Source organism: Acanthaster planci, linkage group LG05, assembly GCF_054643075.1.
Source record: "Acanthaster planci isolate LZ-2023a linkage group LG05, COTS_SCS, whole genome shotgun sequence".
NCBI lineage: Eukaryota > Metazoa > Echinodermata > Asteroidea > Valvatida > Acanthasteridae > Acanthaster > Acanthaster planci.
Window position 1 is genome coordinate 2595969 of NC_141781.1, and position 15955 is coordinate 2611923.

General features: G+C 42.5%; 2 protein-coding genes across 3 annotated transcripts in view; one reads left to right on the forward strand and one right to left on the reverse strand.

Annotated features, from left to right (window-relative positions):
• On the forward strand, window positions 1-10499 carry LOC110987908 (uncharacterized). 2 transcript variants are annotated; one of them, XM_022251067.2, is made up of 10 exons: window positions 1-488; window positions 2009-2203; window positions 2508-3310; window positions 4172-4284; window positions 5213-5357; window positions 5855-6493; window positions 6614-6731; window positions 7436-7680; window positions 9102-9211; window positions 9820-10499. In XM_022251067.2, the coding sequence occupies exons 2-10, from the start codon at window positions 2083-2085 to the stop codon at window positions 9902-9904; spliced, it is 2379 nt and encodes a 792-aa protein (XP_022106759.2). In that variant the 5' UTR covers window positions 1-488; window positions 2009-2082; the 3' UTR covers window positions 9905-10499. The 2 variants fall into 2 exon arrangements, with proteins under 2 accessions (XP_022106759.2, XP_086992554.1); XM_087136428.1 differs by lacking the exon at window positions 1-488 and adding an exon at window positions 527-1283.
• The window catches only part of iqch (IQ motif containing H), a 21478-nt gene continuing 15837 nt past the window's right edge, over window positions 10315-15955 (reverse strand). The window contains exons 18-22 of the mRNA XM_087136427.1: window positions 15311-15585; window positions 14333-14518; window positions 13480-13605; window positions 12732-12902; window positions 10315-12002 (exon numbers count right to left, since the gene is read on the reverse strand). Of these exons, the coding sequence (XP_086992553.1) occupies window positions 11922-12002; window positions 12732-12902; window positions 13480-13605; window positions 14333-14518; window positions 15311-15585 (839 nt within the window). The 3' untranslated portion in view covers window positions 10315-11921. The remainder of the gene's footprint in view (window positions 12003-12731; window positions 12903-13479; window positions 13606-14332; window positions 14519-15310; window positions 15586-15955) is intronic.

Consider the following 15955-nt stretch of genomic DNA (forward strand, 5'->3'; position numbering starts at 1 on the left):
GTCATCGTGCTTCAGGCGACACGATGCACGACACGACGCACGACGCGACGCACAAAAGCACGACGCGACGGGCGACGGAAGGGGCGGCGTTTAGGCAGAAAAAAATGCAACAAGGAAAAGACCTAAGACAGCACGACGCGACGGGCGACGGCAAGGGAGCCGTCGTGCCGTCGCGTCGTCTGGTTGCGTCGCCTGTAGGGCTAGGGAGGCAAGAGAGAGAGAGAGAGAAATGTTTGTCGTAAATAGTACACCATACTACTCCATGTTGCACCACCATCTGCAATTTGACTAAGGCACAACTGCGAACAATCGGCCAATCTAGATAGGATTGCATCACAGGCTGCAATCCATTGCTAGTGCAGGTCCACGGTATTTAAGCGGGGAGGAAGGACATTTTATGGGTAGCAGGGCTGTGCTGTAGCACACTCGACCGAACTTGACGTAGTGACCCCGACAGCGCCACAAGCAGCAGGCCATTGACACACTAGGTAAGTCACTAAGGCCGAGTTCGGGCGGCTTGTTCCTGTATGTTCACGAACAGCTCGATTTGTTGTTCGTGGTCGGCCGCTCGAACGCCGGGAACTAACAACCGGTTGTCGCTGGTATAGTGACAAGCAACATGGCAGCGTCCATGTACTGCCACGTTATTCGAGCGTTAATGTTTGGATGGGTTGAATTCTTTTCTATACAAACAGGAACATTCATTTCTGTGTTACGGAAAATAATTAATGTTAATTTTGCAAAACTTCCCATTGTCTATGGCTTTGGAAGCCATCTCTCTACTTTTTGCAGCTGTTAAAAAATCAAAATATCACAAGTTTTTCCGTGTGTTCCTGTAAAACCCTGATGAGGAGGTGGTGTGTGATCCGGTTCCGAGAACAGTGTTATTGAGTTGTGTTCTCACCGTTCGAGCGTGAGAACAAGAAACCCGTGTCAAGAGCAGGCCGCCCGAACTCGACCTACATGTATATGTAGGCCCGATGATCGACGTGATCGGCATTTAAACCACAGTGCCTCGATTCGAAGACAACCTCATTATTTTACCCTGATCCGTCCTCCATGAAGTGTGGCTGGTTATCTCATATTTAATAATTCCCAACTGGTGGTCAAGCCGCTCTTGACTTGATTTGAACTCTGTAATTTAGCCAGTAAATCACTACTTTTGCAGTAATAAAGTTCTTTAACTTGGCTAACTTAAATAATGAAGAAACTAACAGCGTCAGCATGGTGAAGTGACAAACAAGTGTGCCAAGGCAATGCAAAACTCATAAACTAATCAAAAGGTGAGATCAGGTGGAATTTTCAAAAATCCTAAATCAGAACTGGTTTCGGGAATAAGGAAAACTGACATTCTAAGTAATGGATAAAAAACCAACGCAAACAGAATGTAAACCCTTGAATAAGTGGATGAGAAAAGAACTCAAGGAGATACATGTGCATGCTTAGATGACTTACATGTACATGCAAGCAGTAGTTAGTATCCAAAGGAAGCACCGCATGGCACAGTACAAGAGTAGCTTACATAAGAAAGTAAACTACATGTTATCAGTTGTAATGTTAATTATATTGTCAGTTAATATAACTTGAATGGGCCCACGTGTCTCTAACTCCAGCCCTAGGAACCCCCCTGGAAGTGGGAGAGACTCCCCGTGCCATGACTTGTAGTGTTATTCGTCAACTTACTCGTTGCCGATGTGTCAGGCACCTGGAGCTCGTACTGATTTACTGAAGAAGCATGCCAGTTGCCTTACATGTGCCTGCGTAGGCCTACACATGTACCATGCCTCACCACAAGTTGGTAGTTTCAACACGTTCAAAGTGTCCTCGTTTAAAGGCTACTTTTGCCATGGATGCTTTCAACTATTCCAGTGTAAACAAGGGAAGGAAAAAGTGACTATTTGAACTAAACACTTTAACCTTCAGGCACTACTTTCAGTTTTTTGAGGCAAACTTGTAAGGAAGGAGATTTCCCGCTAATGGGACAAAAATATGTTACATCTCCTTACAGGTTTTTGGTGGGACTCCTAATCAAACATCGTGGCATTAAAAACACAACAGCTTCCACTGCAAACATTTAGAGACATGTCAGTTGTAGAATCCCAAAGTGACAGCAACCACGCTCCAGAGCTCCAGCAAGCTACGATTTCATGCAGCACTGAAGATAGCAAGCAAAGCACAGACTCTCGTTTGGCAAAACAAGACGGTAAAAAAAGAAAAATCTATAAAGCTTAAAAAATAATCGGGTGTAAAGGTTGTCCTCCACTGTGCAAGTGACATTTTATGTATTTAACCAAGGATAGAAAAAAGCTTTCTGCATTACTTACAATCTGTGAGCCTATATTGGAAAATTGTCAATTGGTGACTAAAGTTCTGTTTTGTCCTTTATACATGTATTCAGTAGAGATGCAAAAGTACTTCCCATGTTATCTGGGACATTTATTGAAAAGTTTAATGAATCTGTAAGTGGTGACAAAAGTTTTTTCACTTACATGTATGTACTCTGACAGGGGACACGGTTGCAGCTGAACCAAATAAGGAAATTAAAGCTGCTTCAGCAGGCAAGAAAGTACCCCAGTGTCGTTTCTTTAAAAAAACTGGGAAGTGTCGCTATGGAGACGGATGCAAGTATGCCCATGAGATCGCATCAACAGCCCAGGGGGAGGAGGGATCTGCAGCAGAGACTGGGGCTGGAGGGGATCACCAACAAGACCCACTGCCAAAAGCATCTCGAGAGAAGTTGCCAGCCGCTGAGGAGGCAGAGCAGAAGATCTGTCGCTTCTTTGCCCGCTCTGGCTGGTGCCGCAACGGTAAGAGATGCAGATTCCTCCATGAGAGGGTGAAAGCAGAGCTGTCATCAAACCGAGACGAAGTTGATACATCCAAAGGTGCCAGTGAAGAAAATCCTGAAGATGTTACCCAAGACGGGACATCCAACCGAAAGCCCGAGGGTGAAACAAAGAAGAAAGAAAAGCCGAAGAAAGTGTGTCGGTACTTCAAGGCCGGGCATTGCAGCACGGGAGATCGATGCAAGTTCTTGCATCCAGAGGTTGAGGGTTCTTTGGGATCTGATGCCTCTACCCAATGTGAGCCTGTCAAGTCCAGGCCGGCAATGCCACGGCCAGACCCCATTCGAGACAAAGCCGTCAGCATGAAGATCGCAGACCTTGGCAAGGAAGACATGCTGCAGCTCAGAGAAATGGAGATTGCTCAACTGATAAAGAGATTCCCAGCCGATCGGATGACCCAAGTGGAGACGGAAGGAGCAGATAGTGTCTTCAGAGTGACCGTTAGCCCCACAGACCCAGACTGGGTAAGCACAGCATTAGCTTCAGTAATCAAAGTGCCGGTAACACTACTCTGGGGTCTGCGCTGTTCCTCATGCATATGATGCAGAGCAATTGATAGCCTTTCGATGTAAGGTACTTTAAGTGTTGATGTAAGGTACTTTTAGTGTTGATGTAAGGTACCTTTAGTGTTGATGTAAGGTACTTTTAGTGTCGATGTAAGGTATTTTAAGTGTTGATGTAAGGTACTGTTTCTGTAAGGCACTTTTAGTGTTGATGTAAGGTACTTTTAGTGTAAATTTGGCTTCAGTTCCCAAATGGGAAAGAAAGACGCTTTTTGACACCCTGTGCACCAACCCTACATGTATGAAACCGGTCTGAAAAATTCCATGTTCTACATGTAAGTGAATACCTCAACATTTTTACCACTACATTTGACTTGGTCGGAAACTTTATTGCTTTCAGAGGGCTAATTGGTCACTGCAGGGAAATAAGGGTCCAGTCCCTGTGGAATTTTCTGCCCCAGATGCTTGTACAGTACATGTATTTGGTCTGTGATAAATGTTGTAAAGGTTCGATCAGGGAAGGTTGCCCCAGTATACATGTAACAGCTGCAATACTAAACATCACTGTTAAATACAGCTGTACATATGCACCCATACATGTACACTGAATTTGACTGATGCACATGCATTACATATGTACATGTATTTCTTTAACTCGTGTACATGTACGTGTCCTTCTCATGCTAAGATGCAAATGCAAAATGTTGTTCCCTTGGTTGGATTGTTAGAGTTCCATCCGGTAAGGACACGAGCCACCACATTTTTCTCAGCCCTCAAGTAACTTTTCTTCATTTCTTCATCATTTTTATTTTTTCTTGGCAGCCCTTTGACATCACAGACTTTGAGTTTGAGTTAATGTTTTCTGCCAGCTACCCGGCGGATCCTTTCGTAGTCTCAATGCCAGAAGATCAAGTGCTGCCCAATGCAGTGCTAACGTAAGTATGAAAGAAAACTTTCAAAACCTCCTCCTAAAAATCTAAGTACCAACAAATAATAAAATCACCCTCTTGTAATCAACATCCACCAGCCCAGCCAATCAGAGAAGACTTTTTGTGCACAGCAGCCAATGATAAGTCAGCAGCTTTGAGGCTCTTGCCTGATTTTTATTCAGTGAGGTCGGGTTTCCGGCCGATGTCTAAATCAACAGGCTGTCGCTTGGATAAACACATGCCCATGTGGAAAGTAACTTCTGCCATTACATGTACATGTAGCTAGAGGCTTACAATGTACGTATTGTTACACGTGTTATTTCCAGTCTCAGCCATAACATTTTTAAGTAGCCTAAGGCTAGGGCTTCCATATATGATCCTTCAGGACAAAATGAGATTGGAATTGCATCCTGCTCTTTCCTATTTTGAGGGTTGAACATGATATTGAAGTGGTGGTCTGTTGTGGGATTTTGTACTATTTGGAAAGAGTATTAACCCGTCTCCTATTTAATCCCAAATTATTCGCAGGATTATACTTTATATTTAAAAATGTCATGTTCTCAGCAATTTTGATGATAGCATTATTCGTGCCTGGTCAGATATGTTGAAACTATGTCTGGAACGAAGACGCAAAGCTGCCAGAATAATGTTACATGGTCACCTTATACTTCTACCCTAAGTGTTCCATGTATGTACCACTGGAAAGCTCTCTTTCTGCAGAATTCAAGAATACCAATATCTCAATTTTTGCAAAATTCTAACTGTCAGCTCATTTTGTGATGACAGGTCACATATGCACCAAGTAATTTCTAGTCATAGAACCTAAATTTACACAAAACACAGTGTCCATCATCCTGTGAAAATGCCACGTTACTGCTCATGGGCTACATTCTATGTTTGATATTTTGATGAAAGCTTTTCTGTTTTGCTCTAGTCACATGAAGGAGAGCATTGAGGAATGGATTCTAGCTAGGCATGGCACCAATCAAATCGCGGGCAAAGTAGAGTTGATGTTTCGACCATTCTTGAGATGGCTGGACCGAAGTCTGGAGAGATTGTTCACTGAAGCAGCCAAACAGGTAAGAGAAGAATTCATTTGACTGGCACACTTCAAAATAGAAATCCCTTTTATAAATTGGAACCAAAAAATGTGCAGTGTTTTTCAAAAGTGAACTCAAGCTTAAGCATATATGTAAATACAGGACATGTCCAAAGTCTGAACGTGGTTGTAACTGCTACGCAACATTCATGAAGGTTTCAGAAAAAGGACAATGCGGGATACACATGGGGCCAGGAAATAACCATTTTAAGTTGTTTCAGAAACCGATGCATGTATACGCAAGCACACTAATGCGAAATGCACATTACTTACTGTGTACGGGATAAAATAACCATGCAAAATTGCAATGTAATCACTCGTTTTTTAGCTTCGTTTTTTTTTTAGCCTCGTACAGATCCCCGACGCTTGTAGCATGTCTACTGGCCCCTAATGTTTGATTCATATTAAAAGCTTACATGTAAACAAGTTTAAAGTTTTTAGTCTCTTGTTTGTTTTGCTTCCAATTTTTGTCTCTAGTTCAAAAAAGTTGTTGACGCCAAAGCAGCAGGCATAGAATTTGTACCCTACGCTAAGCAGAAACCGGCTGAACCTCGAGATATTACACAGTACTGTGATGTCAATCATCCTGTGGAAGCAGAGGGAGTGATTGTCACAAAAGGAAAAACTTCTGACCATAATCGAGAGACTGCAGGGGATGCACCCTCAGCTGATACAGTCAACAGGCTCACTCGCCCTGAAGAAACCAGCAGGGCGAATGATGGTAAACTGGACACTGATGCCACATCTGAAGACAAACTCAACAGGTATGCCGACTTGTTCAATGTCCAGCGTCGAGGGACTGAGATCAAGTTCAGCCAGATCGAGCTCTCAGAGAGTGTCTCGACCTTGGTGGCGACCCTGATCGGGGTCACCATTCAGTGCGCTCGCTGCAAGAACCACTGTGATATCGTCACGCCCCCCAAGCGAGTCAACATGGCCCGCTGCGGCAAATGCCAACATCAACAGTTGCTTACCTACAGGCAGAGCCTCATACATCACTTCACAGCAACACTGGGGTTCCTGGACCTTGAAGGCTGCTCGACCTTTGACCTCATCCTCTCCCAATGCGAGTTTCTGCTCGGATGCCTCCACTGCTCTGAAGAAACTAAAGTACAGGTATTTAAGAAATCAGTTTCAATGTCTTGCTCATCTTCAAACTAAACTCCCACTCAGATTTTTGTAAATGATGCTGGCAGTAAATAGTTATCTCAACTGTTTGTCTTTGAATTATAACAGGGAATGCAGTTTGGTCAAACGAGAACAACATGGTGTGAAAAATGCCATACAAAGATGACTGTGTTTTTGGAGACGGCAAGATTCCATCAGCTCCAAGTACAAGCCATGGAAACACAAGGTAAGAAGTAATACCTGGTACAGGAATTCTTGTCATGCACTGAACGAGCTGATTTGGTGTCTTAAAAAGACAGGGACATTTGAAAACCAAGTACCCTGTGTCATGCTGGTTCGAACATGTTCTATAGGTACATGTATATGCAAGGCCATGTTGACAGGATCAACCTCATATACGCATGCTGTTTTTTTGTGCTTTTCTCTGCTGGAATATTGGAGCTGACTAATGCTAGCATTGTTAACCTGCCTTTCTATCGATGTTCATCATAACTTGATGTTGTTGATGTGCACATAAATATTGTGCTTTTAACACTTACTAGTAAACATTGTACATGTGCTTTGCTGCTGGGGTGAGCTCTCTCCAATTCCATGACACTTTAGCAACTTATTGAAGATTTTTGGTAGAGAGGTTCATCTCTATGTGAAGAAATTGTGAATGATCTGAGATACTACGGATGCCATTACAATAATGTCATCAAAATAGAGCTATGTCTTAATGCCTTCTGAAATAAGGATAACAGATGACAAATAATTGATTTATTTTTATCAAGCAAAAAGTTCCTCCCTAAAAAGAGGGAAACTATTTGATCCTGCTCAAATTTGTTTGCGGAAGTAAATTTGTCGGTCTTGTAGAGCTGAGGTCATTCCGATCTTGGAGAAAGTTTTGCGTATCAGTTTTGTTCATTGATGGTTTTGCTCTCCGTACAGCTGGCCAGAAGGCCCATGTGATCCAAGTGAAACAGCTGCGGAACCAGGTGCACCCAGACATCCATGAGGGCCAGCCGCTACCAGACAATGGCACCTGCAAACACTACCGCAAGAGCTTCCGTTGGTTCCGATTCCCCTGTTGTGGCAAGTGCTACCCGTGCGACGAGTGCCACGATGACAACGAGCCCGACCACGAGATGAAGTACGCCACGCGGATAATATGTGGGTTCTGCTGTAAGGAGCAGGTAAGGTGATGGCTGTGGGCATGCACTATAGAGGGAGCTGTTTGGCTTAGTAAACCCTGGAGGAGCCATGAGGCGGATGCTCCTCGGCAATTTTTCTGATATCGTCGGAGTGCAACTTTTGCGCGCAGGACCATTCAGTTGTTTTTTTTTCAATAATATCTTGCAGTCATTTTGAAATCAAGCTTGTGAAAATCCGGCATACCGTTCTTCCACACTAGTTATTTTTCTGAGACAGGTCAGCCCAAAATGTATAATTTCCTATTGACGTGCTCGCCCCATGCAGGACGACAGGCAGGTGGCCTTGAACTTCAAACAGCCATAACAAAGAAATCATAATTCAGATTGCGTTGAACTTCACATTTGTTCAAATGGGTGATGCACGTTCATTGCCTGCTGCATCAAATGCGTAACAACCAGTGTAGGCGTGCATTGAAATCCTACCAAATTGAAGGGAAAATTTGAAGTGACAATTTGGTCTCACTCGGATTGAATAGGCTTATCTGAAACGGGAAGTTGGGCAGTTGGCCGGGGGTCCTCACTAGGCTGTGGTAACAGCAGTGTGATTGAGCGTCATGTCTGTTGGACATTTGTCTTATGACATATTGGAACCATTTATCATTTTGACTTGTTTAGCATGATATAACAAGTCCTTGACTGTTGTGATTCAAAGCTTGCAATACTGGTGGTATGGTTTTTAGCTCCCGCATGAGCACCTACCACCTTAGTTTTCATATACGTGTTAAAAAACAGCATATCACACCCATTCATTGTGTCTGTGTCACAAGCTGTTGGTGGCTGATGAGTTAACCATTTCGCTCCGGTGGCATTTATCAATGTTGATGATGCTTGGACGGGATAATTATCATTTTTTTCTGTTTTCAAAATTCTTTAAAAATTCATATCCTCATTTACTGGCACTTACACCCTAACAAAGGACTGTCTGGTTTCTACTCTAATCTGACAACATCTATTGACGCTGGAGTATTTCAGCCAGGCCTACCGCCTTGTAAAAAGAGCCCAGATTTTGCGTTGTTAAATAATTTTCTTTTGTTCACAAAACTGGCACAGTGCGCTGCTGACCTCTTTTTATACAGGCCAGATGCCTGCAGTGGTATTGTGTGGCTCATTGCTGCGGTGGTAGAGTGCTTTTGTCCCCGGTGGTAGTCCGCTTGCGTTGAATGCCTGAAACAGTTGTATACTCTTTGAAAACAAGGCTGGATTATCTCCACTATTGAGAGTGAAAAAAATGTTACTAAATCCCACCAGCCTGGTCTTTTGTTACGAGTATGGTCTTTTGTTACAAGGCCCAGTTCCCTTTGTCCAATTTCGGAGACCCCGGCCACGCGTATAAAGAATACGTGTCCGAAACCGGAATCCCCGGCGGCAAGTGGTTAAAGGTGTATTTTACTCTCTCTTGATAGCAACACATCCCTGACAAGCCCTGTATCTCTTGCCAGTCGCTTACCACCAAGGGGCGGACATCTCATTGGGAGGGCGGCACAGGATGCCGCAACAAGATCAAGATGAACAGGTATGTCGGACAAACCTCTTTTTCGCTCATTACTCTGAGGGAAATGTCAATAGAGGGCGCTTGTTTACCAGATACGAAACCACAGTCCCCTGCCGAACACACTTTAAATGATCAAGCAATCAAACAATTGCGTAGTACTTTCACTCACCTGCCTGACAGTTTTGCAATCAACGTTTGTGCCGTGATCTCTTGTAGTCCATGAGTTACTCATTTAAAATTTGTGTGCATACAACCATACTACAAAAAATGGGAAAAACCCCACAAATACATGGATCTGAACACACAGGAAGTTTATGGCATACGCAAGAATAGTCATCTTAACTGGGGCATATTTTTTGTTGTCGTGTGATGAAGCAGGAATTTCTCTTTTCAGAAATTAACCGCATAATCCAGTGCACTAGACATACCTGCATTATTTATTGATTTGTACCCCGTGGCTTTTAACAAAGAATCAGTTTGAATGGTGTTGAAAAACATGTTTTTCGTCAACAGAGCTACAATGTAGTTATTTGGGATTCAGAAAAGTTACAGACATGACCAGAAAAAAAGAATCCTGTACTTGTTTCCTTTTTGCTCATGAATGCCCATTTTTTGTCTTTTGATTGTAGGAATGACAAGCAGAAGTTTAGCAACTTGAATAAAACTACTTCCAGAAAGCAACAACGTTTGCAGGGTGACAAAAAAGCCTTGTAAATAGCCTGCCAGTTACATTTAGTTAGCAATTTAGTTGCACAATATTTTACCAGTTATTCAATCAGCAAGTGTGACCGTAGTAGACAAAAGGTCTTTGTGGATTTGTAACCACTTAATTTTGGGAAATAGTAGGGCTTTAGGTTTTGAGTGCAAATTTACCTTTCTTAAAATCATTTTTTTTATGAATTGTGTTTTGTATTCATTGGCATGACTGAAAGGTGATTTCAATATGTGTGGTGAATTCTGTGTGATCGAAGTGAGAAACCACCGATCTTATGGTTTCCATTTCTCAGTTCCTTTGTTGCATAAAAGAGGAAGATTTATACAACGCTTTAATTGACAATGATTTCATCCTTTGTTGAAGTTATTTTGAACTCAACTGTTAAAAAGAACTAAGCCAAAGACTGTGATTGTTTTCCAGTGAATTTATTTCTGCTTTATGACATTTGCAGTTATGATTGTCGGGCCAAACAGACCTGCATGTATTTTTCCATGACAGTTGGTCTTCATCAAACTGTGAAAACACAAATACCATGTACAGGCTATTTTTATTGATGCCAATATTTGAGCCAATAAAATTTGCAATCACACTGAACGTCAAGTTGTGAAAATCTGTTACTGCAGGAAAGGTTAATATACTTTTTATAGATGATCTGAAAAGTCTGAACACTGATCCCTCTACGTGTATTTACCCTCTTTTCAATTTTACTTGTTGGACGCAAAATTGTTTTTATGTGGCTAAGAAAAACTGCATTTGGTTCTTTGGTTGGGCGAGACCTAGTGTCTTTAGAAAGTGAACATTACCCTTTTGGGAAGTCAACAAGGTTCTAGAACACTCGGTTATTTTCGACTTTAAGTGCATAGCAATAATTAACAGGAATACCAAATATACAGACAAATTGAATAATTTAGTATTTACAATTCCAGAGATGGGCAGAATGCTCCTGCAGATAAGATATACACCATCTGTACAAATTAAGATATTTCAAAAAAATTGAGTTTTCTACAAATTTACAGTGGTTATAATCAGCACACAGGAAGACAAGTATCAAACTTAAGTGTATATAAAAGTTGTTCAATGATGGTCAGAAGTTGAAGGTGGAAGGTGGAAGCAAGTGATATGGAAAAAACTATGTTGGCAGTTGTCACAAATGGGTGGAAAGCAGGCTGCATGGTTATGTTGAAATAACTGAATGAGTTTTTCTACAAACTCTACAGAGAACATGTAATATGCGAGTCTGTTAATCAAGTTTACCTAGCCTTTCTTGGGAAAGAATACTGCAATTCTTTGCAGAGAGCAACTTCTGTACTGAACTGTGACCATCAACTTCACCTGATGAAAACAGTTGTTGACTGCACTGCAACCCTGGCACAGGTTGCTTGGACAATTATGAGAGGATCTTGGTAGCATTTTCACAGGAGCAATACATGTGGAGTGCACAGAGGAATTGTACAGGTGGCACCGTGAGGCTTACAACAATGACGCATGGAAACTAGAATACATGTACATGTGTTCCTGTTCTGATGTGAAGTGGAACACTCGCAAACTTTCAATGGAATGTGTACAAAAGCATGTCACTGCATGGTAGGACGACCCTGAGCATACATGTCCCACAATATGAATGTCATTCAAGTGTCTGCTGCCCACGGGGTTAAATTTACATTGTTTACCAAATGTACCGAGCAATAAAAGGGCAAGATTCACACCTGAGCTAGATCCCAAAGCATCTTCCCAGGTGTGATCCTCCAATGTAGCCATGTGATGTGCATAATTGAGAAGGCACCGCAATAACACGAGAGAGGAGAAATAGACCTTCACACAGTTTTCCTATAACTTCCTCTTTTCCCATGTGGAAGTCCCATGGGATTTTTGACGGCATTTCCATCAGGTTTTCATATTCCCGCACAAGATCCCATGAACATACACTGCTATGGGTTTGCTACTATGGGTTTCCAATGGTGCAACACAGTTTCCAAAGGGTTCTCCGTGTTGCTTTCCTGACTCTTCTTGTCAGCATTAGACAGCTTGCTCCTCTTCCGGTCGATCCATATTTTGGATTGTTGTTCCCAAAATCCCCTCAATATCTTCAATTGCAGCCTGAGAAAAAAAGCAACAACAACAGAGACGCTGCTGTAAACCTTTTACAAACTAGAATGACCAGAAATATAGAGAATACACAAAGTGTAAAGGTGGTTCTGATGTTATCCCGTCTTCCAGAGAAATCTCTGGGATTGAATAATCAGGCCTTTCCAACTCTTACAAAAAGAAAAACAACAGATGGAAATTGGAGAAGTCCTGTTTAAAAGGATTTATTTCACAACTTCCAGTGGAAATAAAAGACGTGGCAAGTGGATTAATGCTTCTGGGCTGCTTGAGATAGAATCCTGTTCTGCTACTGGGCTTAGAACAGCAACATATGTAAGTATTTTCTGCAAATTTTTACAGATAAAAACTTTTGACGTTAAATCCTTTTTAAGAAAACTATCATCAAGGCCCAATTTCACAGAACTGCCTAACAGCTAGCTGAAAAGTCATGCTTACTACAGCCAAAGAATTGGTGGAGCTTGGCCTGGTTGTCCTTATATGGTTAAATGCATGTACAGATTACAAACTAAACAAATATTTCCTCCCAGGTAAGCATGCCTTTTGTTTTTCTCACTGCTTACGGTCTCCATGAAATTCAAGGGGCCTCTATTATTAAATTGTGTGCTAGGCAGCAACATGAAATTGAACCCAGGTGGAAAAACTTTGTAAGACACTGGCAACTATGAAGTACAACAAAACTTGCAGAGGTCCTTGGTTAAAAGATATCTTCCTATTCCTCACCTGGAAGTTGGATTGGCCCTGCATGTTGGGTGCAGATATCTCTTGGTGAATGACCGACAGGTTGCGGGCAAAAGTAGCTAGTGTTCCTTGTAGCTCCTCCCCTACAGATAACATACCAATCCCCTCCCGTTTGTAGCTGTCAATCAGGGTGAAAGCTGTGCCTTGCTTCTCCTAGGGTGTAGCCAAGAAATAAAAGAATGTGACTGGTATTTTTCACTTCTGAATAAATCTTCCTCTTGATATATTCTCTACGTTCTAAATTTTAAATTTGATGGGGACTGATAAAGAATACTGAAAGGACGGGAGGAAACAAAGCTTCTGCATGGTGCTTCAGAGGTCACTTCAGAACCAACCCCCCCTCCCCCCGATATTTGGATTCAAGGTCTGGTGCATTTGTGAGCACACGGACTATTTTTTTGTGAGTGGAATTTGAAGCAATTTTAGACATTTGTAGAGTTTCTTTCCTCAAGATAATGTTGTGTAAGATGACATAATTATTCCAGCGCGTAAAATTTATTGGCCTAAATGTTCAACCTAAAAGCTTGGGGGTTCCTTTTTGGGAGACAAGCTGAGCTTTGTGGGCCACTGGGCTACTTCAACTGTGTTCCAGACTTCATCCGAGGTAGTAACATGTACATTACAAACTGTTGTCATTCCTCATCGACAGACACAAGCACACATGATATGAGAGCCTGTCTGATAGGCACATACATGAAAGGCTGGTGTCTAACGGTACATTCCTACTTACCTTGATGTCAAATCCAATGCCATGAGCTCGACACATCTGGAAGAAGACGCTGTAGTGGACCACTGCCAGATTGGTGTGCAAGAGGCGAGTGCTCATCACCGCATAGCGGTTTGTGTTGGGAGGCTCCTGAAGATTTACAAGACAGCAAAGGGTTGCTTCGGTTTACATCAGTCAGAATTTTTAAACTCATCCTAAATGGCCAAGTATGGACTCTCCTACCGGATGGCCTATCACTTTTACAGGCTGTACTGAGTAAGGAATAAGGTTTAATAGCTTTACTTTTCAAATGAGGAGGAAAAAACAGGTGCTTTGTTAAAAACTTGGGGAATCTGGTACAGACTGAAAATTCTCAAATCAATGGGAATCCTTGAACCGCTGCAACCTGCAATTCTATTTACAATGCTGTATGGTTCCTCATCAGAACTTTTATTATTGTTATTATTATTATTGTTTAATTTCTGGTAATGACACAAAGGATTCCTCAAAAGTGCCCTAGGCACTGTTACAGTAGCTTGCAAACCTGAAGAAACCTGTAGAGAGGAGACAGTGAGAAGCAGTTACAGTTTTAGAGGTGGGAGGAAAACCCCAGAGGAATATTCTGGGTAAAACCCACGGAATCAGGTAGGGACTAAAAACCCAATCCACATGTGGACCAGGCTTTGAATCGAACCCGGGACCACAGAGGTGGAAGATGAGGAAAGAACCACCATGCCAACCTAACTCGACACTGAACTGCACCGTACTAAGCTCAATTTGGTTCTAGAACTTACTATATCTATCAAATGCTCTTCCACACTTAAAAATGGAAAGCATCTGAATAAACAAAACGTGAACTGAACTACACTACACTTACCTCCGGATCTAGATCTTCATATCTCCTCCTTATGCTCTTCTTTCGTTCTTTCTTTGGAGGTGGTACGTGGAATTCACACGTCTTGTTATTCAAGGTTCCTCCTGAGAGGTACAGCATGAGGCTAGTGGTGGAGACAGTGTCATCGTACCACAGGTTGAGGTCCACTGCCCACAGCTTCTGGTCTCTCTGCATGATCACCCAAGAGGGGATGCGAATGAATGTTACAAGGCAGAACATTTCTTTGAAAACCTGGCCACTGATTTGAATATTTGCAACCTCTCATGAAGAGGATATGCTTCAGAACCTAACAGACCCCAACAGTTCTGAAGTCAAGTCCATCACAAGTCCTCACATAGGTCACTCTGTAAGTCAAGTCATAATATCTGTCATGAAACTGGCCATAAGAGATAGGGTAAAGAATGACAATGAGTTTTGTTTTGCTTTTGTCTCCACCGAAGACTTGACTTGCCTCAAGACTGTAATTGAGTGGATAACTTGGAAAGGACTGGTCAGGGCGTGTCTGATGGACCCAACCACAACATCATAATGAAGCTAATATGCTGCATGATATATTTTTCCAGACAGTTTTTAACTGAACAATACTCCCTGGGTTTCCCCCTACCCTACTTTGAATTTGCCAGCCCCCCTCCAAAACAAATTAAGTGTTTTCACGTTTTTCATCAACTTCATTGTCTTGGGACAGTACTGGTTGGAGAGGGTTCGTGATTTTGTGGACGGCAGATTAAACCAAACCATCTCTGTCCACAGCACCACTCCAACCAGCGTTGAATCACAGTTCTGAATATTACATCCCATGCTGCAAGGGTTGAGTTCAAGCTGAAATGTCCACTTGAGTATCATTTCCAACCTTACTTTATGAGTACTGATTTCTGTCAAACTGGAAAACCTGCCCTTAACTGATGTGAAAAACGATATTCAGTGACTGCAATTAGAAAAATTACAAGTGGGAAATCCTACCGTGTTAGGATCAATGAAGGTTACAAAGTCCACCGAGAAGTAACCCATGACGCTGCGTTGCAGGCAACTCTTGGCCACCTTGGCGCAGGCCTGGTTCAGCTGGGCTGGGTCCACCGAGGACTGGGGGACCGACAGCCCCCAGCAGTTGAAGGGGCTCTGGGCATGGATCTGATCCCCAGAGGAGATCAGGGTCACCTTGCCGTCAGGGGTGATGAGGATATTGACTGTGATGGCCGTTACGCTGTCAGAGGGCGGGCAGGCTTCTATAACACCCCCTGTGGAAAATGATCACAATATACACAATGCTTTGAGTGATGAATGCAGACCAGTGACGGCCGTTACGCTGTCAGAGGGCGGGCAGGCTTCTATAACACCCTTTGGAGAAAAAAATCAGAATAAATCCCCCTGTTGCAAATGATCTGAACACAAAAATGCTTTGAGTAAACAATGCAGATTATTGAAGGCTGTTTCGCGGTTAGAGAGCAGACAGATTTCTGTTACATCTATCAAACATGAGAATACACTAGTATAAATCTGACTTCAAAAACACCGTTAGTTTTACCACTGAGCTACACGTGTACATTCTTTTCCACTCTATTATTTCACTTGTGGGATGGCCTAGGTGACCCTAGGACTCACAACTAC